The following is a 26,234-nucleotide window of genomic DNA, read 5'->3' as shown; positions in this document are numbered from 1 at the left end:
AAAATGATCTCACTTCACCTTCACAGCAACCCTGACTGGTGGTATCCACACTCCTCATAAAGCAGTTGAGAAACTTACCCTCACTGCACAAGATTAATGAATACAGCAGTTAAGGTCTAATTGAGACTAAGCCCTCGCCTTTTTTCCCTTGTCACGATTATTTCCACATTATTAGTACTAAAAGATAAGAAAATACTGGAACCTTTACAACTTTAAAATAAGATTCTCTTTCTAAAGCTTATCAATATCATAAAACATAAGATTATCAAAGACCAGTCACCATTTCATATTAAAACGACCTATAGCTAACCTATAACTACCTAGGAAAAACAGATGTTACAGCTATATTTTTTTTTTCCCAATTGCAGAAATAGTCTCCATGCTCTGGAGTTACCCATGCATCAGCAACCTCAGCAAACAGGAATCACTTGGAAACAACCACCAAACTGAGGTCCTCTTGGGAACCCCAGTAACACCGTAACACCAGGTGTGTGTGAGGAGAGGGAGACACTCTAGTGTAGGGCAGCACCCCAACTCCAGACTCAACACTGAAAATACACTCAGCGCCCTGAGAGTTTCTGATGTGTAAACCAGACCTCTAAACCTCTCAGATGTGGTGTCCTCAAATAATGTGCCCAAGGTCACATAGGTCAAAGTCGGTAGCACATTGCAATCCCTCTCCTCTGTGACCCTGGCCACCACTGTACTGAGACTGCATAGTCTCTGTCCTGTGGAAAACCCCTAGGATTATATTTTTTTAAATCAGTTACTCCTTACATCTACTTTGTACTAAGTTTTCATGTACATAAAATCTCCACTATTCATCAGTTTTGCATTATATAGGTCATTTTCAAACTTTAGAAACTACAGGTATGATCATTAAAACTTCATGTGGGTCACACTAACAAAATCTAGGGAGGGTTAGGCACGGTGGCATATACCTATAATCCCAGTGGCTCAGGAGACCGAGGCAGGAGGATCATAAGTTCAAAGCCAGTCTCAGCACTTTAGTGAGGCGCTAAGCAACTCAGTGAGACCCTGTCTCTAAATAAAATACAAAAAAGGGCTAGGGATGTGGCTCAATAGTTAAGTGCCCCTGAGTTCAATCCCTGGTATCAAACAAACAAACAAACAAAAATCTAGGGAGCACATACCAAGTGCCAGGTAGTACAATTATGTCTTTACAGAGTGGTTCTTATTTCATCCAGGCACTATGATAAGGCATGAAGAACACAGACCTTAGGCAAGCATTAACACTGCATTGATTTCCTTATCTGTCAACTAAAGGGTAAAAGTAAATGAAAAAAAAAAAAATAAAAACAGTGCCCTTGCATAATACCTCTGACATGACAGGCATCCAAATGCCCTTGCTTTCCCTCCTTCCTTGATTTCATTTTTACAGGGAAATAAACTGAAGTTCAAACAGATTGAGTAAACACCCTAGGTTCACGTGGTAAATAACCCACACACTTTCCAGAAGAGTCAAACCAAAAGGAACTACCCACCCGCCGGGTATGAGAAGTGAGTCCAAACCACAGACCCCTCCTCAGTTAACACAAAGCTACCTATTTCCCTGGAAATGAGGCTCTGACTTTGTCTTGCCTGATTCCAACAGGTATGCTGCCTTTCTGGAATCTACACCCAGGTCTTACATAACCAATCTTTGATGAACTGAAATGTTCAGAAAATGGAATTTTAGAATTAAGTTAGTTAACTCACAATCTCTTTCAGCTTCAACTTACCTCAGTTTTTAAAACTTCCTTTTCCACTTAGTAACACCTTGTCACTAAACGCAGATACTTTTTTGTGATAAAGCGCCTCTCCTCTGCCTTAGAACCACTATTATAAACTTTTTCACTGATTCATGTCTTATTCGTATAACATCGTTTTTTATAACTTGACAATATTGTGAGCAAGATGTAAAATCAGCCTGAACTCTATTAACCCTGAACATACTGTACACACATTTTTTAAAGAAAGATTCATGAGATGAACTTGTTTTATTTCAACTTTCTTCCTCTTTAAAAGAGGAAGCACAGATGAAAGAGTGAGATATGTTCCTTTCACATATAAGATTAGAGAAGGTGAAAAGTTTGAAAATACCCAGAGTGTCAAAGGAGGGGGCTTTCCTACACTGTTGGTGGGACAGCTAAAGTGGTGCAAAAGTTGGCGAGGTCATTCAGTCACACACTGACTTAAAATGTTCATATCTTTCGATCAGGCAAATCTACTTCTAAAACTTTACCCTAGGGAGAGATATTTTCACATTTATATAAGAACAGGAATTTTCATTTATAAAAGTAAAAGTTGGAAACAACCTCAAAATCTATCTAGGAGGGCCTCAGTTAAATACATTTGACATAGTCACACCAGAGGATGATATACAACATTTAAAAAGAAAGGTAGGGCAGGGAAATGGATGGGGTTGGAGAATGTCTTCCTAAGTGAAATAAGTCAATCCCAAAAAAACCAAATGTTTTCTCTGATAAGTGGATGATGATACATAAGGGGTGGGGGTGGGGGGAGGGGTGAAAGGAAGAATGGAGGAAGGATGGATTGTGTAGAGGGAAACGAGGGGAGGGGAGGGGGAGGAAGGAAGGAAAGAAAATGGAGTGAGACAAACATCACTACCCTATGTACATGTATGATCACACAAACAGTGTGACTCTACTTCGTGTACAACCAGAGAAATGAAAGCTATACCCCATTTGTGTACGATGAATCAAAAACAATAGTAAAATAAAATAATAGAAAGGTGGGTCTGCATATTCTTACACAGAAACATATCAACATACACTGAATTTAAGTTACAGCATCTATAAAAATCTCATTTTTCTACAGAGTTACATGTGTACATACATATCCATTTATATGTTGATTTCCATGCAGGGGAAGGGTCTGGAAGTGTTCAGGTGAATGAGTCATACACTCGACACTGTGTTTTAAAGCCACTTGTTTCCAATTTAAAAAGAAGAGAGCAAGGAACAGGGGATAGAAGGAAGAGAAACAGGTAACTGAGGTTTCACTATGTTTCTGGTTTCACTATATTTCTCATTAAATTCTATACTCTCATCAGTGATGTGAAGTTGGTTACCAGAAGCTTTGCGTTAGCTGAAGTCCCAGCCTAGGGCTGAAAGTCCCTCTGCCCTGGGAGGTGGAAGGGGGAGAGCTGGGGCAGGCAGCCTTCCCTGTGGATTCTTTTGTTGGGGGCCCTTTTCATGCCTGTTGGCTTCTTAGTTCCAAAAAGAAACAGAGGGACTAAAATCCAACATAAATTCCTGCAGACTTTGCAGCAGTAGTTGAAGTTAGCTGGGGTAGTTGTCAGGGGATGGCACAGGTAGTCTGGTTGCCTCAAATACATCTAGAAAGTGGCAATTAGGTGGGTGCTCTGCATGAGCTGGCTCAGAACATGCTTGCACAAATCCAAAAACCTGGTACACTAGTGAACGGCTGCTACTGCATATCAGTTTCATGATTGCAAAACAGGGATGATTTCTTAATCCCCAATCTGGGTCATGATATGGACAAAATGAATTAAAGTAGTAAGAACAATGCCTTGCACTGAATAAGTGTTCAACAATCACTAGCTGCTATTACTGTGACAGTAATGACTACTAGTGACATCTAACTGCCTTCCTGAGCTTTTGCTCTCAGTAAAATTTAATTCTAAGCAGAAAGATAGGATAGACCGATGTCAAATAACTAGAATATAAGGCAATGCAGATAGCTAAAAAATCTGCTTAATTCAATTTCAAAAACTAAAAGCCTGCAGAGAAGGGATGGCCATTTTACTTTATCAGGAACCTGCTGGACTTTTTCATCAATAAATCCTCCACCACCTAGTATACTGCTGGTCACAATAAGTCTTTGTTGAATAATGGATGGAGATGTGCCCCAACCAGGCAATGAAAATCATTAGGAATTCAGCTGGTGGAGTAAAAGAGGAAGGGAAGAGGAGAGTTCCAGAAGAAAGGACACGGTGGTATGAGTTGCCCCCAATTAAGAGATGGCAGCCAGTGATCAGGACACACACTGTGCGACAGCTAAGGGAGGGACTTAGAGCAGGCTGAGGGCTCATGACTCAAATAGAAGCGCATGCGTCCTTAGGGATGGTAGCAGCATCTGAACAGCAACCTTCTGAGAAAACTGACATTAGTAGATTAGGCAGAAAAGAAGAGAAACTGGGGACATAGAAGTGATTTATATATCCCAGACCTCGAAGCTGGAGTTTGCCATGAGATATACAGCATGAGTTGATGAGGGCATTGTTCTCTGAGCTTCACCCCCGATCTGCTGTGCTTCCTCCTCCTGTTCCATCTTGCCCACTTTCATTCCAGAACCATCCTCCCCGCTGACTCCCAAATAAAACCTTCCAGGAACTCCGTAGGCCCCTCAACCACCATCTAGTCCCTGCTTGCTGCTCCAGGCTCATGCCCACGCATACAAACGCCTCCAGCCACGTATTCCAGGAACATCTCTGAGCTGTGCCTTCACACGTGGCTGGTCCTTCTTCCCTGGAACGCTCCTCCCACCCACGATCCACCAGCACCACCATCTAGCAACCTCCTATTCCCTTCAGTCTCAGCCCCCCAGGAAACCTCTGCCGGCCTCCCTGTTTACTTCAGGTGAGCTCCCATGTGCTCCGTAGCACCCTGCACCTCCCTCACCAGAGCGTCTGCTGCCCACAGGACAGCAGGGCCGGTTGCGCCCGGCACACTTTCTTCTGCTCCACAGTCAGCACAGTGCCCGGCACGGCAGTACCAAATGGATGGGCAGCTTAGAAGAGACTGGAAATGGGGTCCAGCTTCGAAAGCACAAATAGACAGACTCTGGTGACTGAGTAGGGAGAAGTTCTCTCATAAGCCCATTTGGGGCTGCTGTCTGGTCATGGTGTGCATGTCTGGCCTGTCCACCACGTTGTGATATGCAGTTTGAAGGACTGATCTTTGGGAGGAGTGTGCTTTGAAAAAGAAGAGTCTATATGACATTTGTTTATGGATCACCAACCTCCCATCTTTTTAAAAACTTTGTGAAAAAGAAATACAAGTCTGTCCCATACGATAGCTTCTGCCCCCAACCCTATATCATAAGCCTTTTTCAGACAACACAGAACAGCCTGAAGGACATGTTCAGCCCATGATCCAAGTGAAGAATGTTGTGCAGGTGATGCTTATTTCAAAAGGACTGTGTCTGTGGGGGCTGGGAGGCATAACGCACCATCTGTTTATACCCACTCCAAGGAGGTGGGTACATTCAAAGAGGAAAAAAAAGGTTCTACAGACTTGTGCAAAGCAAGAACACACCACTCATAAGGATTTCCCCCCACACTTCATTAGATGAATTTAGAGGTAATGGGAAGATCCTGTGACAATCATGCGATGCTCATTTAAATAACAAAAAAGAAAACACCTTCCAGAGCTACAGAGATAGGAGCTCTAGCTGAGAAAAATAATAACTTAGGGATTTATGGATTTGGGTCTTCAACAGTCACAGTTTGGATCTGGCATGTGCCCCCAAGGCTCATGTGCTGAAGGCTTCATCCTCAATGCAGGAATGTTCAGAGGTAGATTTGGGGATTCGATTGGATCCTGAGAGCTCTGACCTTATCACTGAATTCATCCGCTGGGGATTCATAACTGAATGGACTATTGAGAGGTAGTGGAAACTGTAGAAGGTAGGGCCCAGCTGGAGGGAGTGAATCCTCATGCTTATACCCTTGGGAATTCTATCTTGTCCCCAGCTCCTTCTAATCTCTCCCTCCCTCTGCCTCCCGGCCTGCACTCTCAGCCACCTTGAAATGACACCTTTCCTCCACTGCACACATCCACCATGCTGTTCCGCCTCACCACAGGCTCAGAAACTATGGAACTGACTAACCGCAAACTGACACCATGAGCCAAAAATAAGTTGATTTTTGAGTTGATTTTCTCAGGTATTTTGTCACAGCAACAAGAAGCTAACTAATACAGCTATATTCCCTAGAAATTGATTCTTAAATGGAGGATTTCAGGCCGAAGACTTACTGGGTGTACCTTCACCAAAGTAATGCCCAAGAGTCAGAAAGGTAGAATTAGCAAAAGGTGATCTTGACACTTGCACTACAATTATAGCCAGGGCCCGAATCAGTACTATAATCCAGCAAGGTGCCTTGCCGGGAGAATAGTCCTTCGAAGTTGTTCTTTATTAAACCAAGGGGGTAAAACCTTTATATCACTGCAACAGTCATTCATCTGAAGGCCAGTCCCTGGGAAAGGGAGAAGGGAACACCAGCTTGGAGAGGGATTTGGGGGAATACGACAGTTTTGTTTCTATCACAAATGGAATAGGGTCTTACTCACTTGATTATGGGATCTAAATATAGAAGATAAGTGTACACTGGAACAGTAACCAGTAAGTTTAATCATATATATCCTTCAGCAACCTGAAATCTTCCATTGGAGAATGATCTGGCTGGTTGCAGTAATTGAGGATTCTCAGCTAAGAGAAGGGAGAACTGGGAGGAAAAAGTCTCCCGAACTGCTTTAGCAGGATTCCAAACCAAGCTGTCATTTGAGGAAAGTCTGGAGAAATGATTTTGCTCTGAGTTCTAGAGTAACAGACAGAATTAGAACCAGCGCCAGAGCTGACTCATCGTCAGGACTGACCCAGCCTCTCTCTCTGCTGCCCACACAGGAAAGGGGGCCGGAGGGATTTTTAACAAGCAGTCTAATCCTCGCCCCTAACAGAAAGATAACCATTCCAATAATACAAAGCCAGCAGGGGGAATGAGAGTCCAAGGAGGAACAGGAAATGAGCCCTAGACCAACATTTTTCTTGAGAGAGAACTAGCCTCCCAACGAGTTTAGAAGCACCCCATAATCAAATAGCCAGTGTTAAGGTATGTCCCAGTCCTACAGGTGGTCCAGTCACACTAAGGCTAGCGGAGCTGGGCATGCTGGCCAGTCCAGGAGCTACACTAAGCGCTTCACCCAGGTTACCCACTGCGACACTCTCTACAATCTCATGAGACGATTTACTGTAATCCCTTTAGTATATAAACGAAAATGAAGATCTGGACAGCACAAAGACCTGAGCCGCCACCAGCCAGCGGGCAGGTCAGCGGCATGGCATTTCTAGCTGGGATCCTGGTGTTCGCTTTCCACCTGGTCGGCTTCTTTTTGTCCTGACACTTGAGATTTACTCTCTACAGAGCAGCAAGAGTGACTGTGACGGTCATGTTATGTGTCAACCTGACAGAGCCAGAGGACTCCCTGGTGCTTAGTTAAACTTTATTTCTGGGTGTTGTGGAATAAAATTAGCACTTGAATCAGCAGGTTTGATAAAGCAGATTGCTCTCCCTAATGAGGATGGGCCTCGTCCAATCAGTTGAGGGCATGAATAGAACAAAAACACGGAAGTAGGGCGAATCCGCCCCCTCTACCTGACTCCTTGAGCGGCTAGCCACTGGTCTTCTCCCAGCCTCACGCTGGGGCGCATAACCTCACCTCTCCTGGCTGGGCTCAGACTGGAACTTACACCACTAAATCTCCCAAGCCTCTGTCTTGCAGATCACAGGCAGTGGGGCTAAGCCTCCGGAACTGGATGAACCAATTCTCTATAATAAATCTAAACGTACATATGTAGTTGTCTATTGGTTCCTTTCCTCTGGAAAACTCCTACGAATACAGTGATCCATTTACAACACGGTCAGATTATGTCACTCTGTGAGTCAAAACTTTCCAGAGACTTCCGTTCTCAAATCAGACTGAAGCCAAAATCCTTACCGCAGCCTGCAAAGCCCTATTGGTTCCACGCGTGCAGACCAGCCAACCACTAGCGCCTCCCGACCCGGGCTCCCAGTATCCTCCACACGTGCCCTCTCCAGGCACCTGGTCTCTACTGTGTCAGGAGACACCAGGCCACTTCACGCTGCTCCCTGCTGCCTAAAATCCTTCCCCCACGCACTTGCAGGGCTTGATCTTCATTTCCTTCGGCTCTCTGCTCAAGTGATGCGTTATCAGTGAAACTTTCCTACTGTCTAACATAAAATCCCAGCCCCACAGCGCTCACTGCCTCCGCCATCCTGCTTCAGGGACCACCACCTGACTTCTGTATTTACTTGTTAGCATCTGCAGTATGCATTAAAATTCGAGCTATTTTAAAAATCCGGCCTTGGTCTAATTGTTCGCTATTATCTCCTAACCACCAGAACTGTGCACGACACAGTGAACATTTGCTGAATAAACCAAGACCAGGCAACTGAACTTGAGACCCATTCTTCTAAATGCCAAATTATGGGTTCCTGGCATCCAGTAAAAGGACTTCCTTAATTGGGGGTGTGGTTAGGAAGAGAAGATCTAAGGTTCCTTCCAATCCTAGGCCTGTGATGCTCTGACGAAGTCATCAGGACCCTGAGGGCACAGTGTCCTCCTGCCGCTCTTGCTTCATGTCACTACTCTCCTTGGATAAAAGTGGTGAGCTCAGGTGTGGAGGCGATCACAGATTCGGGAAGCCACTCCTCCTTGAGTTCCCGAACCTATTTCTCATGCTGCTACTACTTGCTCTTATTCCTCAGATGACATCTGACCCTGCAGCAGCTCAGTTGTCAATGGGAAAGCATAAAATCGAAATTTTCACTTCAAACTGGTGATGTATCTGATAAATACAAGTCGGATCCTCCTGCCTCCATCTCCTGAGTCCCTGGGATTACAGGCATGCCCACCATTCCTGGCTCACTAAAACTTTTAACAGATATAAACAGTGAGCGTACTGAAGTTATTTTACAAAGATCAAGGTAAATTCACTGACTTATTCTTGACCACCCAAAAGTTAGGGAAAACATAAAATTAACCTTGAAAACTAATACATTGTAGGACAAAGATATATAGAATAGAGTGCTTTCAACAGGCAGGGTTTCCTTTTCTTTCTTTTTTTTTTTTTTATCTGACTTTTTCAAAAAAATTGTTCTAATTAGTTAAACATGGCAGTAGAAATGGGAGGCATGGCAATCTGGAGAGCTGGAGGATTTCAAAGCTTCGGAAAAGACTGGCTGCTCACAAGACCAAAAGAGGGGACAGAAAGCAGCCTGGATAAGATACCTCATTGTTTCTTGCAGTTCCAGAGAATTCTCAATAAAAGATTCCTAATATTATACGAGACTAACCTATCAAGCCAACAAATAACTAAATTCTTCTTGGGGGTAAGCTGCCCTTAAACAAATGGCAGCTTGAGACCCTTCCATTTGAATGTTTTACATCCGTCAGCAATGTCCCTGTTGATTCCCTTTTAAAGTTGTATTGTTTTATTTTGTTCTTCCTGACCAACAATATTTTGGGACTTCAGTTTGAAACTCCAGATGTAAGCCACACTTTGGACAAACCCAAAAGAGAAATATTCCTCTTTCTTTCTCTGTCTCTCCCCACCCCCTCTCATCTCCTAATTGCTAGTCTGTAGGCGTCTCAGAAGAGTGGTCAGGTTGAAATCACCTACATACAACCACCGTTTTCTAAAAGGCTAAAGAGGAAGCTAGTCAAATCTTTACAGGCTTTCCTTTCTCTAGACCGTTGTGAAAAAAACAGCTGTTATACAATGGAACTTAGGAAGGAAAAGAGTCACAACAATGCCAGTCTGCTAGGGGTTTGGCACTGTGCTAGAAGCTTCCCTGGGATTCTCATTGGATGCCTCCTACCATCCCCAGGATAGGCACCATCGACTCCCCCCTCCCCCATCTCACTGGTGAGGACACTAAGGACTAAAGAAGCCAAAGAACTTGCCCCACATCAAGCACTGCCATTTAAATGGCAAAGCCTGAACTGGAGCCTGCACTCTTAACCACTGTGCTCAGCTGCAAGGCAGGGACGAGGAAAACAGCACTCCTTTCTCCTGCTGCAGAGGTGAGTGAGCACCCAGCAAAGCAGCCGCGCAGGCTCTCCGCTCACTCGTTCCGGAGTTGCCAACCCAGTGGTACGTGCACGTCCACACATACACACGCGCACACACAATACGAGCTTCCCGAACGTGGATGTCTCCGAGACCATCTGTGGGCTTTTCTTAAAGGTCACCCAGCCAGCCCCCGGGGAAAGAAGGGCTGGTCTAAAAAGTGTTATATTTCCTCTCACTTTTTAAACATTGGAAAATCCATTCGGCCCAGAGAAATGAATAGTAAAAGGAGCTCTAACTACCTAGAGCCAATAAAATGTAATGGAAAAAGGCAAGAATATGGTTGGACTTTATTTTCCTTTCGCTCGGCACATCCTGTCTGTAATCTGAAAGGTAAATAGGCCATGCCCAACATACCAACTCTTTTCAGGTGAAATTATCTGGGTTATAAAAACAAGCAAAAACTGTGTTTTCATTATTCCTTAATTCGTGGCTGACAGAAATAGCATCCAAAATAAATCAGAGCCAAATACTGCCCAGGAGAGATCAAACCCACAAATTTTCACTACTTTGATAGCTGAATTTTATGACCATTTTTCTTTCACTTGAAATAAAATTCTGTGATATTATCTGAAAGAGTGAGTTGCGAAAGTCAGAAAAGGAAAGTGAATTTTCGTATTTGGATTATTTAAATCAACAGGCAATAAAAGTAGAGACAAGTACTCTTTTCATATCTTTAATGGACTAACATCCCTGTGGTACCTAACTTTCAGGACAGGACAACTAATCATGTAGCACCTCTCTCTAACTCCAAAACATCAACTTCTTGGGCTGTGTAACACTCCTCATGACCTGTGACTTTCAGCGTGCTAGTGAGAACGACTTCCAGCGTGCTAAGTGAGAGCCATGCCTGTTTTGTCTTGTTTATTAAATTTCTCTTGCTTTACCCTATCTTCTTAAAGCTGAGAAGACTGTCTAACAGAAGCTATCTGGACACACAGAACATCCTTTAACAAGAAACTAGAAACATCAATGGTTTCTGTGAACCAATGTCCATCCATTTCTTTCTCTGGACATCATTTAAATCAAGAATTTTCTGCAGGAGACATTTTTATTGGTTCTTTTTAGTCACACACAACATTAGGATGCATCTTGACCTATAAAAGCATGGGATATAATCGTCTCTGATGCTTCCCCTTTTCCTCCTCTTCTCCCTCCCTTACTGATCTTTCTGCTATTTACTTGTAGTTTTTTTTTGTTTGTTTTTTTTTTAATTAGTATCTTGTGGATGTACACGATGGCAAGCTTCACTGTGGTAAATTCCTATGTGTACGTGGGAAGGTAGTTCAGATTCATCTCACTGTCTTCCCTCATATAGTCCCTTCTCCTTCCGCCTTCATCCCCTTTTCTACTCCACTGATCTTTCTTCTATTTTAATGGAATCTACCCCCTTCCTTCCCCCCTTATTTTGGACCAACTTCCACATATCAGAGGAAACATTTGACCTGTGACTTTCTAGATCTGGCTTATTTCACTTAGCATGATAATCTCCAGTTCCATCCATTTACTAGCAAATGCCATAATTTCATTCTTCTTTATGACTGAGTAATACTCCATTGTATATCTACAACACATTTTCTTTATCCATTCACCTGTTGAAAGGCACCTAGTTTGGTTCCATAGGTTGGCTATTGTGAATTTTGCTACTATGAACATCAATACAGATGTATCCCTATAGTATGTTGATTTTAGATCTTTTGATATATACCAAGGAGTGGGATAGCTGGGTCACATGGTGGTTCCATTCCTAGGCTTTTGTTTGTTTGTTTTTGGTTTTTGGTTTTGGGTACTGGGGATTGAAACCAAAGGGGCTTAACCACTGAGTCACATCCCCAGCCTTTTTATTTATTTATTTTTATTTTGAGACAGGGTCTCATTAAGTTGCTTAGGTCTTCATTAAGTTACTAAGGCTGGCTTTGAATTTGTGACCATCCTGCGTCAGCATCCCAAGTTGCTGGAACCATTCTTAGTTTTTCAAGGAACCCCCGCGCTGCTTTCCAAAGTGGTTGTAGTCCCAGCAACAATGTATGAGTGTACATTTTTACCTACATCCTCTCCAACACTTATTATCATTTATATTCTTGATAATCACCATCCTGACTGCAGTGAGATGAAGTCTCAAGGTAGTTCTGATTTACATTTCTCCAATTGCTAGAGACATTGAACATTGTTTTCATATATTTGTGGCCATTTGTATTTCTTCTTTTGAGAAGTGTCTATTTAGTTCTTTTGCCCATTTACTGATTGGATTATTCAATGGTGTGTGTTGTATGTGTGTGTGTGTGTGTGTGTGTGTGTGTGGTGTGTGTGTTAAGCTTTTTGAGTTCTTTATATATTCTGCATATTATACCCTATCTGAAGAGCAGGTGGCAAAGATCTTCTCCCATTCTCTAGGGTCTCTCTTCACACTCTTAATTGTTGCCTTTGCTATGCAGAATATTTTAATTTGATGCTGTCCTTTTTTGACTTTTGACTATTGACTTTTGGTATTATTTATTGCACTTTAAAGGTCATGCTAAGGAAGCTGGATCCTGTCCTAACATGTTGGAGTGCTGTCGTTACATTTTCATCTAGCGATTGCAGAGTTTCCAGTATGACTCCCAAGTCTTTGATCCACTTTGAGTTGGTTTTTGTGCACAATGAGAGGTACGGTTCAAGCTTCATTCTTCTGCGCGTGGACATCCAGTTTTTCCAGAACTATCACTTCTCAAACATATGTTTTTGGCACCTTTGTCTATTATCAGGTAGGTGTATTTATGTGGGTTTCTCTCTGTGTCTTTTATTTTATTCCACTGGCCTTCATCTCTTTTTTGGTGCAGTATTATGCTGCTTTTGTTACCAAAGCCCTGTGGTACAATTTGAGGTCTTGTAATTTTTTTTTGTTTGTTTGAGGTCTTGTATTATTTAGCCTCCAGACTCACTCTTTTTTATTCAGGATTGCTTTGGCTGTTCTGGCTCTTTTATTTTTCCAAATGAATTTTAGAACTGCTTTTTCTAGTTCTGTAAAGAATGTCATTGGTATTTTCATGGGCATTGGATTGAGTCTGTATAGTGCTTTTGGTAGGATGGCCATTTTGGGAGGTCTTTTCATCTTCTAAGGTCGTCTTTGATTTCTTTTTTCTTCCGTGTTCTACAGTCTTCATTGTAGAGGCCCTTCACCTCTTTCATTAGATTAATTCCCAAGTTTTTGTTTGTTTGTTTTGTTTTGTTTTTTAGGTTACTGAGAATGGGATAGTTTTCCTAATTTCTTTGTCAGCAGACTCATCATTGGAGTATAAGAAAGTGACTGGTTTATGCATACTGATCTTATATCCTGCTAATTTACTAAATTTGTTTATAGCACTAGAAGTTATATGACATAATTTAAAGCAGTGTTCTTCAAAGCCCCCGTTGTGGACAATTCAGTAGGTGGTAAGGTACCGTGAAAGCCCTCCATCAGAAGTTAAACAGGGGTGGACTCCCATGGCAAAACTGATTCACATGACGTACTCATAAGAGGTTAGATAGGGTCCCCCTGCTTTCCTCTTACCCCTAAGTTCTCACAGAGCCTCTAAAATGCAAATATTCATTACTTCCCTCCAAGAGGAAAGTTTCCAAGCTAATCCAACTGTGGAAGTTTTATTAAAGAATCATCTTGGCTTCAGAGAACTGCCGGCCCATGGAACATGCATGGGACGGAGAGAGGCCAGTTCTCCCTGAAGATAGGAAGGGAGCTGGCTAACACTGACACACCAAGACAGATCTCCACATCTGCTCACTCTGCACGCCCAGAATATAATGCACCCCACAGCTGGAGTGCTGTGAAGGGTCCCGCCACCTTTGTTTTACAGCTGAGAAACAGAGGCCCAGAGAGATTAATCATTTGCCCAATCACACAGCTGAGTTGAGGCAGAACTGGAACTGGAACACAGTGACCTTGGAAGCAAAAAGAATTTAAGCTCCCAGCGAAATGGCCCGGGATGCCTCTTAAGGAGAAGAGACAAAAATAGAATGTTTAAAAACTTCATTAAATCCATGAAAATATAGCAGTACAGCACCAAATTTAGCGGGGAGACTTTCATTTGGCCATTCCATAGGGGAAGGGGTGGGTGGGGGCAGTTCTTAGCAAAACCAGTAAAACTGTCTTTAAAATATGGAATATATAAGAAGAAGTCATTCCCAGTCAAAAATTGGGAGATGTCATCGTTCTGTTTAAAAGAGGAAATTGGGAGAATACAGCCATATGAAAAAAATGTTACAAATTTCTTTTCAGCCTTGAAAACACAAAAGGTACTTGATAGCTTTAATTTGAATGCAAATTAAAGTCTGGAGGTATTGGACACATTTTCACATATTTTTGTGAAAAAGAAGAAATAAATCTCTAACAGAAACCAAGTGTTAACATGGCATTTTAGACAAGTCTGATTCTAATTGCAAATGTACAGGCACTAATGTAATCACACACACAACTTCCTATTTTGGTAGAACCCTAGGGTAACAGGAGGCCAGGGGAGGTTAATGCCGACAGGTACAAAAGTTTTAAAGAGGGAGAGTACTGAAAGTCTCCAGCCATTGGTTTTCTGTTTGGGGCACTCCCTGACACTAAGAAGGTATGAATCTAGATGACAGAATAATCTAATTGTACTAACTCCGACTCCCAAATTACTGAAGGAGAAATAAGAGGTAGTTGTGCTGTTTTTAATTAGGAGCTAAAATCTATTGAAACAATAACCTGTCAGCAATGGCTACTTATGAGTAAGAAATACAACCTTTGCCTGGGTATTCTTTACCCAGTGCTGACGCACAAACTTTAATTCTGCACTGAAGCCTCATGGCAAAAACTGAATTTTATATCCTGCCTTTAAACGCCAGTTACCCTCTGAGAAAATTTCCATCGTGATTTTTCACCAAATGTTGCCTCTGACTTATTGTTTCGAGGATTAGCAAGGGTTCGAAACATGTGTGAGAAAGAGAAATAATAGTCTCTGAAGGACAGCATTCCGAAACAAAGCAAGACCAAAGGAAAGGGAAGTTGCTCTGAGATAACAAGGTCATTTCCTCACTTCCTACAGAGCAACGCACACTGGCAAGATGAGGAAGGAGAAGCAACGTAAATACAAGTCTCAGCGAGGCCCACTCCTGACCACCCTCCTGGAAACTGCCACATGCCCTCCAACCACACACTTGCCAGGTTCTGCACTTTCCCTAAATCCTTTTCCTCAATACTCTATAACTGACCTATTTATTAGGATTTTTATTTGTAGTATAACTTTTCTTAACAGACTATAAGCTCCTAAGAGCCAAGATCTATTCTGGGTTTTGTTTCTCTAACTGATAAAATCCTGGTCCCTGAAACAGTTCCTGGGACACAGGTGCTGTTCAACAGACCTGTGTGGGATGAACAAACGACATAACGATATTCTTTGCCATTTCTGAATCCTACAGGAACTCCTACCTTCATCCCTTAACCAATCAACCTGCAAGGAAACTTGTAACCAAGGTCACAGGCATTGATACCTGGTGTCACCCTAAAAGAAGACAAGCTCACCCCTGGAGATCTCTAGGGTTCTCTTCTGTGGAACAAGAAGAATTCAGAATATTATAGAAAGAAAGGAAATATGACATTGTAAAACAATAGTACATCATGTCTTTGTAGGTGGTATGCAAGTCTATGAAAGAAAATTCAGGAAGTTGCTACCTTCTTAGAGATGTTGAATGTAATCTATTTTATTCCTTAGTTAGAACCTTAAGAACAAACTCTACTTATTCAGTAATTAAATTTCATCTACCCGTTATACTTACTAAAAAACCATGAAACATTGAATTGACCATGCGAGGTACTATTTGGAAAGTGAACCAACCGTGGTGTTGTTTTCCAAGCAGGACCATATGGTAGCAACCCCTGGCTTCTCAACGAGCCAAGGAATGCATCCTGTACTCCGTTTTTCCCTTTGTACTCTCTCGTAACAAAAGCATCAAGGAAAGCTTACAGCTGTGCAAAAGATGCACCGGCATTCCTGGAGTGTGGTCATCTTGTCCAGGGTCTGTTCGCACAAGCAGAGCTTGCAAGTGACGAGGGGGGTCGGAGCGAGGTCTCCAGGCGTCGGGTTTTCAGCAGTCATGGTGAGGTAGTGGAGCCTACCGACTGAGCCCATCAGCCTGTCCTCAGCCTTCTTCTGTCTCCTCAATCCCTGCAGGAAGGGCCAAAGCAGAAAATATTATGTCCATTGATACCACTATTGTTTAAGCAACACATTTGGAGACCAGCTGAGCAGATCCTCATCCTCGATGGTCTCCGAGAGTGCAGCTAATACATTTCTGAGAAGCCTGGGCTGGACAGCTTGCTATCTTGGCAAGGTATTCCCAGAGTCCTGAAATCTAAACTGACCACACCTCACTGTCCCCATTCATAGCATACGAGCTGTGGGAATTAAAAGACCACTGTGGCAGAGGCCTGGGGTAAGGTCGGGCCAGGGCATGAGATTTTAGCTGGACAGGATGAATAGGTTTTGGAGACCTACTGTACAGCCTAGTGATTATAATCAACAATAATATATCATATACTTTAAAATTGCTGAGAATTAGAATATTCTAACTTACAAAAACCATGTGAGGTGATGATATGCTAATTATCCTGATTTACTCATTTCACATGTACGCACTACAAAGATACACAATTTATACTTGTCACAGATACCCTAATAAAGCTGGGGGGAGGGAGGGAATCACCACCATTAATAAACATGCCATTCAGGAGTTGCATCACTTCAACCAGTTCAGCAGGTTCACAAAAACACTTAAAATAGGTGTTGCTCAAAAACGTTAAGGAATTACCATAAGATCCAGCAATTCCACTTCTGGGTCTATACCCCAAAGGACAGAAAGCAGGGTCTCCAAGAGATATTTGTATATCTATTCATTGTGGCATTATCCCAACAACCCAAAGAGGAAACCAACTCCAGTGTCCATCAACAGATAAATGAACAAAATGTACAAAGAAATACTATTCTACCTTAAAAAGAGATGAGATTCTAATGTACCATAATATGGAAGAACCTTGAAGATATGATGCTAAGTGAAATAAGCCAGGCAGAAAATGGCAAATACTATTACTGCACTTAAAAGAGGTACCTAAAGTTCTCAAAGTCATAGAGATAAAAAAGCAACTGGGGTTAACAGGTGGTGGGAGCGGGCAATGAAGAATTACTGTTATATAGGTGCAGAGTTTCTGCTTGAGATGCTGAAAAAGTTCTAGAAATGGATAGTGGTAAAAGTTACACAACACTGAAAGGATTTAGCACCACTGAATTTACATTTAAAAATGGCTGAAACACTAGGTTTTTGTTCTGATAAAGATGTTATGAACATTTGTACACAAGAAAGTTTTACAGATTTTTTTAAAAGATTTAGAGTGTTAATGTTCATTGTATGCCTTTGCATATATTATCTGATTTAATCTTTTATAACCAGGATGATTATTTTCTCCATTTTATAGATGAATTGAAATATTGAAAAGTTATCAGCTAAAGTTTTCAGAGCTTATACATGGCAGAGCAATTGTGCTAGCCAAGGAAGGGTGTCTGAAATAAAACCATATCTCTTGTCACATGTATAAGTTTTTACTCCTCAGTTTGTGAGTTACATGCCCAGAGGCCCTGATATCAAAGTAACAGACAATGTAAAAACAAATACATTGTTTTGGGTGCTGGGGATGAAATCCTGGGCCTTGCATATGCTAAGCACATGCTGTACCCCTGAGCTACACCCCCATCCTAAAATACATTTATGACACCAAAACCTTTTATGTAGCAAAAACTCATTCTGTTTTTGTTTTCTAAATTAGGAATTCTAAGCATTTCAATAGAGGACTTGTGACTCAGTGAGATACAGGAAAGAAGACACATAATTCATCTCTTTTGAGATACGAGCAATTCAAAATGATTGTTCAAAAAGAAACAATTTATTTTCCTGGCATAATAACATCAATTCCCTAATGTGATGGCTTTCAAACATTTTTCAAGCAATGAAATTTCATAAAAACAAAAATCTTTACCAAACCACCACTGTGTAAGAGAGATTAAGTAGTGCTGGTTCATAGTGGGAGCCTCAGGGACGTCCCTATGACCCCCTCCCTGCCTCCCTGGTGCCATTACAGAAGCCTAAGACCACAACATGCACAAACAGAAAACCAGCACTTCGAGTTTTTCACTTTAGGCAAATTCAATAACGAATGTTAAAAAAAAAAAAATGAACTACACATAGCAGGCATTTCATTAAAAAAAAAATTGAATAAGGAATCATTTTACCATTGATTCACTAGAAATCAAGCTCTTCACATAGTAAACAGGAGACTCCAAAGTACCCCATTGAAATTCCCCATGGCTTGTGAATAACTATGGAAGTTTCTTCTTGTTTCTCATTTATGTCTTAGGATTTACCAGTCTCCTGTAACCCCAGCTACTTGGGAGGCTGAGGCAGGAGAATTTCAAGTTCAATGCTAACCTAAGCAACTTATAGAGACCCTGTCTTAAAATAAAATTTTAAATAAAAATTTTAAAGTTTATAAAGGAGCCTGGCATGGTGGTGACACCTGTAATCCAATGACTCAGGAGACTGAGGCAGGAAGATTGCAAGTTCAAGGCCAGCCTCAGCACTTTAGCAAGGCCCTAACCAATTTAGAAAGACCATGTCTCAAAAAAAAAAAAAAAAAAAAAAATAAGGGCTGGGGCTGGGGCTGTGGCTCAGCGATTAAGCAACCCTGGTTTCAGTTCCCGGCACCTAAAAAAAAAAAAAAAAATTGTTTTAAAAAATGTTGTGGGTGTAGCTCAGTGTTGGAGCACCCCTGGGTTCACTTCCCAGTACTGAAAAAAAAAAAACAAAAAAAATTCACCAGTCTCACCGTCACACCCCAAACTGCCTCGGAAATGACAAAAAGCCCAGAGGGTGTGTTCACAGGAGGACTGAGTGTCGCGAGCAGTGAGTAAGAGAGGAATCGAGTTTGGTTCCAACAAGTGGATTTTATTCATGCAGTGCACACTTGACTCAACATTCCTAATAACAGCAAGTCACAAATCAAGGAAGATTCACTCCCTTGTTCACCTAGAGTCCGATCCCCATGGATTTACTCAATGCAACGTCTCTTAGTCTAGAAGTCAGTCAGCAAGACCAAGGGGATTCTTCTCAGTCGTAGCCTCTCTCAGCTCCTCGGATGTCTTTGGCTGGCCTTGGGTGTCTGATAAGCCAGAGGCTGGGTGGCAGTCATCACCACGGGAGAGGTGGTCAGTCGTCTGGCCTCGGTGACAACGGTCAATCAGCAATCAGTGATGGAGTGGACAGCAGCCGGGGCAGTCAAGAGACAGAGCGACGTGGAATCCTCTGGTCACGATGCTGCTGACAGTTTGCTCCAAAAGTCCCAGGGTTTAAGTAGTGATTTTCAGCCCTGTCACGCTCTGGTCTTCAAGACCAGAACACGACTAGACCAGGAGCCCCCACTCAAATCATAGGTCAAGGTTCATATCGGCATCGTTCAGGAGTGTCATCCTGCCACACAGCAAGTTTGTCACCAGGAGCCTTTATTTTAGTGTTACAAGTTTAGGCAAATACCAAATACAGCTTATTATCACTGCATAACACACAACTGTAGCAATTCCTATCACTTCCTTGTCTCATTACACCTAGGACACACTCCAGGCTTCTCCTGCCCCTTCACCAGCAGCAACACCTCCACAGCACACGGGCAACTCATTCCCCTTCCCCTCCAGGTTTGAAGAAAAGTCTTCCAGAGATGCTAACTCACTCACTGGCCTGCTGGCTTGCTCCACTCCATCTTCCTCATGCCTCACATTTTTATCTCACAAGGTGACTTGAATTATACACCTACCACTTGAATTTAAAAGGTAACAATTATAATTATTTTTATGTGTATTACAGATGTCACTGCGATCCTCACTGGGTAAGAACCCCTTGGGTAAAGAATTTGGCACAGAATGCAGGGGCGTGTTGGGAAGAAGAGAAATCTGGCAGCTGCCTTTGGGTTTAAACTTTCTAAGACTGGTGGTAGGTTTCACTTGCTTACAAATCCCTAGCCATACAGCAGGACAGATTGGCCAGGCCACCTAAGATAGGAAAGTCACTCTAAACCATCTGACTTTGCACTAAACTACCAGGAAAAGAGAACCAGCAACTCTACCAGCTCCAAGAATGCCTGGCACTATAAAGTGTTTGTTATATGAGCAGCAAGTGCCATCTGATGGGAGAGGAGCGGGAAAGTCACTTTTCTCTCATGTGTTTTCATTGGAATCGTCAATGAAAGGGCCACTTCAGGAGCTGTGCTGGAAGCACAGGATGGATAAGGAATTTTCATCTTCTACTGCCAGTCTAAAAAAGCAATCTGCTCCCACAATGCAGAGGGTGAGAGAGTCAAAATTCACGGCATTTTTAACTAGTATAGTTCATGCCCATTAGACTATCCAAAATCAAAACCCTCTCCCCTTGCACAAAAATGCCAACGTAACTGGACAGCATTTTATCGGAAAGCTAATCTAGTTATTTAGGATTTTTTTATTTTAGGTTTCTGCAAAACCCTGAAAACTTAGATAAACTAACAAAGCACAAAGAGACTAAGGGAAATAGAAAACTATCAGAATGAACTAAATATTATTGGTGTAAGAGAATGTAACTCAAACTCCAGCTGATCCACGCAAAGGCCCTGATTCCAGACTACGCTCTGAAAGTCAAAGGGTTACTTAAGAACAGGGACAAGAAGGAATAGGAGACACCTGAATATTCCCAAACATTTATAGGCCCTTACAAGACCCTAAATCTGAAGTAGCTGGAATGGCAGATGTGGACGCAGACTCGGAGGGAGCTGGCAGAGGGGAGGGATTTCAGGAAGGGTAGGTGGTAGCAGGTAAGGCTGAAGGGCTGCCTGTGTCACAGGGAAGTCCGTGCTCTCGTGGAAAAGAAAGAGTCAGCAATCCAAAGGACCCATCACTGCCCCGTTTTGAAAGTTTTCCCAACTCCAGCTAAGAATGGCATGCCGGACAGCAGCTTCCATGCAACACAATCTGAAAATCGGTACAGTAGCCCCTTTGTATCCATGGGGCATCAGTTCCAGGAACCCCTTCAGGTGCCAAAGTCCACAGATGCTCAACTTCCTTACATGAAATAGCATAGTATTTGCATATAACCCACGCGTGTCCTCCCGTGTAGTTTAAGTCATCTCTAGAATACTTATTGACACAATGGAAATGCTGTATAAATGGCTGTTAATTGTTTAGAATATAATTACAAGAAAAATATCTGTACATGCTCAGCACAGACTCAATTTTTTCCCTTGAATATCTTTGATCCACAACTGGGTGTATCCTCAGACTCAACAGATGTGGAACCTGTGGATACAGAGATCCAAGTGTGCTGCATTGACCTTTGCACTTCTACCCAATACTGAGCCACTGGTTTGTGTTCTTAAGAGAAGCTACTGGGGACTCGAATGGTACTGGCTGAGCTAGTAAAGTGCTGATCAGTGTCGGTCATTAGCCATTTGCTGAAATTCCACCCAATTCATCCTGGGGTGCAAGGTGGACCCACTGGCTGGGAGCAGAAGCAAGGCAAGAGCAAAGGCCCTGAGGGCAGAGCTAGGAGCAGAGACCAGAGCAGCTCTCCACGCTACTGTGTCTTTGATCAGGGCTCCAGTCATTCAGGGACAAGACAAACCAGCTGGTGTCAGCAAAATCAGAAAGTTCTCGCGTGAGCCCTAGGAGCTCAAGACGCGTGGAACATCGGCAGACGAGCTCCAGAGAAACGCAATTACTCAAGCACACTTCAAATTTGTGGAATGTGTGACAGAATTGTGCTCCAGGCCAGCGCACTGGTCAACACGTGATGCCACACACAGCACGCGTTGTCATTATTTTCTTAATAACATAGATTAGAAAATATTCTGACAGAAGCAAACCCAAGGAATGCTTGGCTCGTAGATGCCATGGAAGTAAATATCCCCTGCCCAGGCTGTGTGAGGTGGCAGTGTCATGAAACGCTGCTCGTCACTGAGGACTTCTGTCTTCTCCCGTTTCACAGCTTCATTCAGAGGTGAAAGGGCATTCCGATCCACAGCTCCTGTTCGGCATCTTCGCATCAAGATTCCAGGATGAAGAGATCTTAACTTCGTAACCTGCGGACCATTATCTTCTAAATATGGAACTGATCTGCTAAGCATCCCCTGAGGACAGGGACATGGTCTGAGAAACGCCTCAGGAGGCAGCTTCGTCACTGTGTGAATGTGGCAGAGCGCACTGCAGACGGCAGAGGCCAGCCTCGCAATGTGACCATGAGCCACTGTGGACAGAAGACGTGAGAGGCTGCTGCCGGTGACGCGGCACCTCTCAAGTCCCAATGAGTGGCATAATAGAGTGAATCCATAACCCAATAATGTAGCTGCGTATTATCAAGCATTACATACTGCACGCGAGTTGAGGTGTTATGGTTTCTGCACGACGGGCAGTGCCGTGGTGTCTACACCGGGACCCACAAACACCTGAGGAATGCTCGCACCAGCAGGTGGCTGTCACGTCCCTAGGCGACAGTCGGGTGTTAGCTCTGCTGGAACCTTGGGACCACCATCAGACATGCAGTCGCCCTGGTTGAGACGTCCTATGGCACGTGACTGGCTACCTCATTAATCATTTTTGTGGGTGGAAAAACCAGACATTCCATGAGGAAGGAGGAGCATGTTAAATACCCACAAGAACTGTTTTCTAAAGCATCTCTTTGCTGTTTAAAACTAGGTTACAAATAAAGTTCATGACAACTGTTTTAATGAGATCTCATTTTTAAAATGTTTTTTCCTACAAAATAGAAGCTGAGGGAGATGTGAGAATATGGCCAACGGAACACATGACACAGTGAGAGGCTGACCCTAACCCTACAGACTACGTGGCATCGGGGACATCACGTTTATGGTCTTCCTTTTGGCAAAGAGCACAATTCCGTCTTCTGGCCACGTTCTCATTACACTACAGGGCAAGGCCCCAGAGATGGAAATCCATTCCCACTTTGCTAACAATGCAAACTTCTCAGAGAAGGTAGGAGTGAATAGAAGATGGGGAGAGACTCGAGATTTGGGGCACTGTAACTCTACACCCTGGTGGCAGCTCTCTCACCACCACCCTGCCCTGCCCACTCCTTTTAATCAATGGTTTCCCCTGCCTCCCACACCTATTTATACAGGCCTGCTGAATACTTTTCTCCCCCTGCCTGGCACAGCAACAAAGCTCAGAAGCAGGAAGCAAGGCCACTGACTGGCAGGTCGGACAATGATGCAATTAACAGATCAAGGAGAAGGAATATTCCAGAAAGCCCCACAGAGCAAAACTCGGCTCATTTCTTGGGTCAGGATATTACCAGGAAACTACAGCCACTACAGCATGAACATCTAAATCAAAAGTCTTCTGCAAATTAATAAATGCATGCGTAAATATCATCCTTCCTATAAAGGTAGAAAACTTCATATAGAATTTTTTAATTAGAAATAAGTATAAGACCAATCTGGAAGCGGAGTCTCCTGCCTCCCATGCTGAACAAGGTTCAGGGTGTTTATTTTCCATGCCTTTGCCAAATAAGGTTCTGACAGCAGGAACCCATAATGCAGGAAACAAAGTCAACCCACAAAGAACCAAATTCCACCTGTTTGGTGGTAGGGATGGAAAGGTGATTAAACCCAGTCCCTACTTACAAAGGGGAAACTAGCTAGGGAGGTTGTCAACAGATGATTTCATAGAACCATACAGAAGAATCTATGGGTTTATGGTTTCAGCCACAAGCCCATCAAAGAGAAATGAGTTACCTTATTCTGTCTTCCCAAGACAAACAACAGGTTGACTAAGGGACAGGACTCAAACACATGACTTAAGAGAAGCTAGAAACCAGTAAGGTCTGGGTTTCAAAATATGCTTTTGTTTTTTAAAAAAATTTTTTTTTAGTTGTAGATGAACACGATACCTTTATTTGTTTATTTTTAATGGGTGCTGAGGATTGAACCCAGTGACTCACATGTGCCTAAGCAAGTGTTTTATCACTGAGCCTCAACTCCAGCCCTCGAAATACACTCTTAATTGATACGCAGGCCATGTCATCAGAAGTCTCTCTAGCTATGAATAAGGGGATTGCATTTCACTTGTGTTTCCAATCAAAAAAGGGAGCCCATGAGAGATGGGAAGTTTCTCATTCCATGTTGCAAAAGCATTGGCCACCTTTACTCTCTACAATGTGTCATTTTCCATTTCTAAATAACTAGTACAGTATGATACATTGGGTTAAGAAGTGCTCAACAACCGAGTATGTAGCAAATGCCAAATTAAAACAAATAAGACATTAGTCCAAAGCCTCCTCCATATACTTAAAGGTGAAAAAATAAAATTAAAATATTAACTAACCGAACTTAGGTGTTATTATGCCTCGTCAAGTTACTTAAGGATCAAATGACATCAGAGAAACATTACCAAAACAAACCTAAAACAACAACCCCCCCACACACATACACACACACAGAAAAACACATGATCAAGATGAAAAACATTAAAGTGGTTTTCACACTCTGGTAAAACAACCCGAATTAAGAATGACCACCTAGTCCAAAGTCACTGCCAAGATTATCAGAATCCTTACAGGACAGAGACCATAGCTCCTACCTCCTCAGATCCCCAGCATCTAGCATAGTGCCTGGCAAACAGTAGTCACTCAACAGTAGAGTGTTGATTGTACATGGGGGGAGACAAAATATTAAAGAACTGGTTCTCATCTGTACTCATTTTCAAAAATCCAAAACCTAAAATATTGATAACATGGTATAGCGAAGTCGCTTCTATAAGTTCAGGCAGAAATCCCTGAAAGAAATGTCTCGGTGTTCTGAAGCAATCACAGCAAATACCCACTCCCCAGAGTGGAAAGATGACTGAGTGGCAGCTTGGCCCCTTTCCCACATTCCAAATAATCAGTTGCACAAAGTAGGTTCAGTCCCAAAACTGTTTGGACTTTGTTCTTCCATCAACATCTGGGTTCAACATGATTCCTGACCTCTACCTCAAACTGGAGACAGCAAATATAAGAACCTCACTCAACAAGAAAGTAATGTCACATCAAAGCCAGGGGAAACAGAGAAGCCAGGATTCACTGCCACACTTAAGAGAAATGGTTCCTACGTAGATATAAACATTCTAAACACCTGAAATATTGAAATAGCTTTTTAAGAAAGGAAATCTGAGTACGTTTTCTGATTAAAAGTACTCATAATGTTGGAGAGAAAGATATCTTCGGGGAAGCTAAATGGCCTTACTAGATAGGGAAAACAAACTTTTTCTTTCTAGAGAGAGTATACTTTTCTCTTTGCTGTAGAATATGGCTGCAAAAACCTGGCTCATAATCTGAGACCCAAAAGCTGATTATTTTTAAAAGACATATCTTAAACTGACCTAGTTTGGAAACCCGGATGCCTTTAAATTGCAAGTGAACTGAAACCATTCACGAGAATGGGGCTTTTGAATGCTGAGAATGTTCTTCAGGGCTCAGCACGAAGATATTTGGCATAATGACTGTAAATATTTGTAAAACTCTGGGTAAATGGATGGTGTCTGACCACACTCAAACCTTCCTTCCAGCACAGTAGTGCAAGAGCAAGTTATCTAAGGTGATTGGTTTGTGGCTTTTTTTTGGGGGGGGGGGGGCAGCTGTTTTAAATGAAAAACCAAGCAACCCAATTCTGCTTCTTGACATTTTTTTCATATTCATTATACATGTTTAACATGCCTTTTTTTTTTTTTAACCCAACAAGATAGTCAGAATACTTTTGAAACAGAGGCATTTTTCTAAGTTGATGCCCACCACAAAGAATAATATATCAGCCACAGGCGTGGAAGGGCAGGGCAGGCACTAGGTGAGATCCCAGCCTTGAATTTCATAATACAATTATCTCCAAGTAGCTTTGTGCATCTGCAGATTTCTCTTTTTTCTCTCCCTCTCCTTCTCCTCACGATAGTTTTAGAAATACTTAAGGAACTGCTGCTACCCATGAAAAGGACTAATGTTCAGAAGCAAGGGCACAGCGAGGCGGGGAGGAAGCCAGAGAGGAGTAAACCATGAAAGGGACCAGAGCCCAGGAAGCTCCTCTCAGGGAAAGCTGCAGCAGATGCTTTAATTAGCCAGCAACTCAGTTAAGACCGGCTGGGTTCCTTTTGCCTCATCCACACCCTAAAAACTGAGTCATCACAAAGTTCATTTATTTTGCTTCTGGGCATAGACACCCCTAATCTCCTGCTTCAGAAATGTTAAATACATTATCCTTT

General features: G+C 42.6%; 1 protein-coding gene across 5 annotated transcripts in view; it reads right to left on the bottom strand.

Annotated features, from left to right (window-relative positions):
• The window catches only part of Rnf144b (ring finger protein 144B), a 152,644-nt gene that overhangs the window by 53,987 nt on the left and 72,423 nt on the right, over positions 1-26,234 (bottom strand). For all 5 annotated transcript variants that reach the window (XM_047557597.1, XM_047557595.1, XM_047557593.1 and 2 more), the window contains exon 2: positions 15,888-16,088. In XM_047557597.1, coding sequence (XP_047413553.1) covers positions 15,888-16,052 — 165 coding nt within the window. In that variant the 5' untranslated portion in view covers positions 16,053-16,088. The remainder of the gene's footprint in view (positions 1-15,887; positions 16,089-26,234) is intronic.

Source organism: Sciurus carolinensis, chromosome 7 (assembly GCF_902686445.1).
Source record: "Sciurus carolinensis chromosome 7, mSciCar1.2, whole genome shotgun sequence".
In the NCBI taxonomy this organism is placed as follows: domain Eukaryota; kingdom Metazoa; phylum Chordata; class Mammalia; order Rodentia; family Sciuridae; genus Sciurus; species Sciurus carolinensis.
The sequence above is the reverse complement of the archived record's forward strand: the minus strand, read 5'-3'. Positions and strand labels throughout refer to the sequence as shown.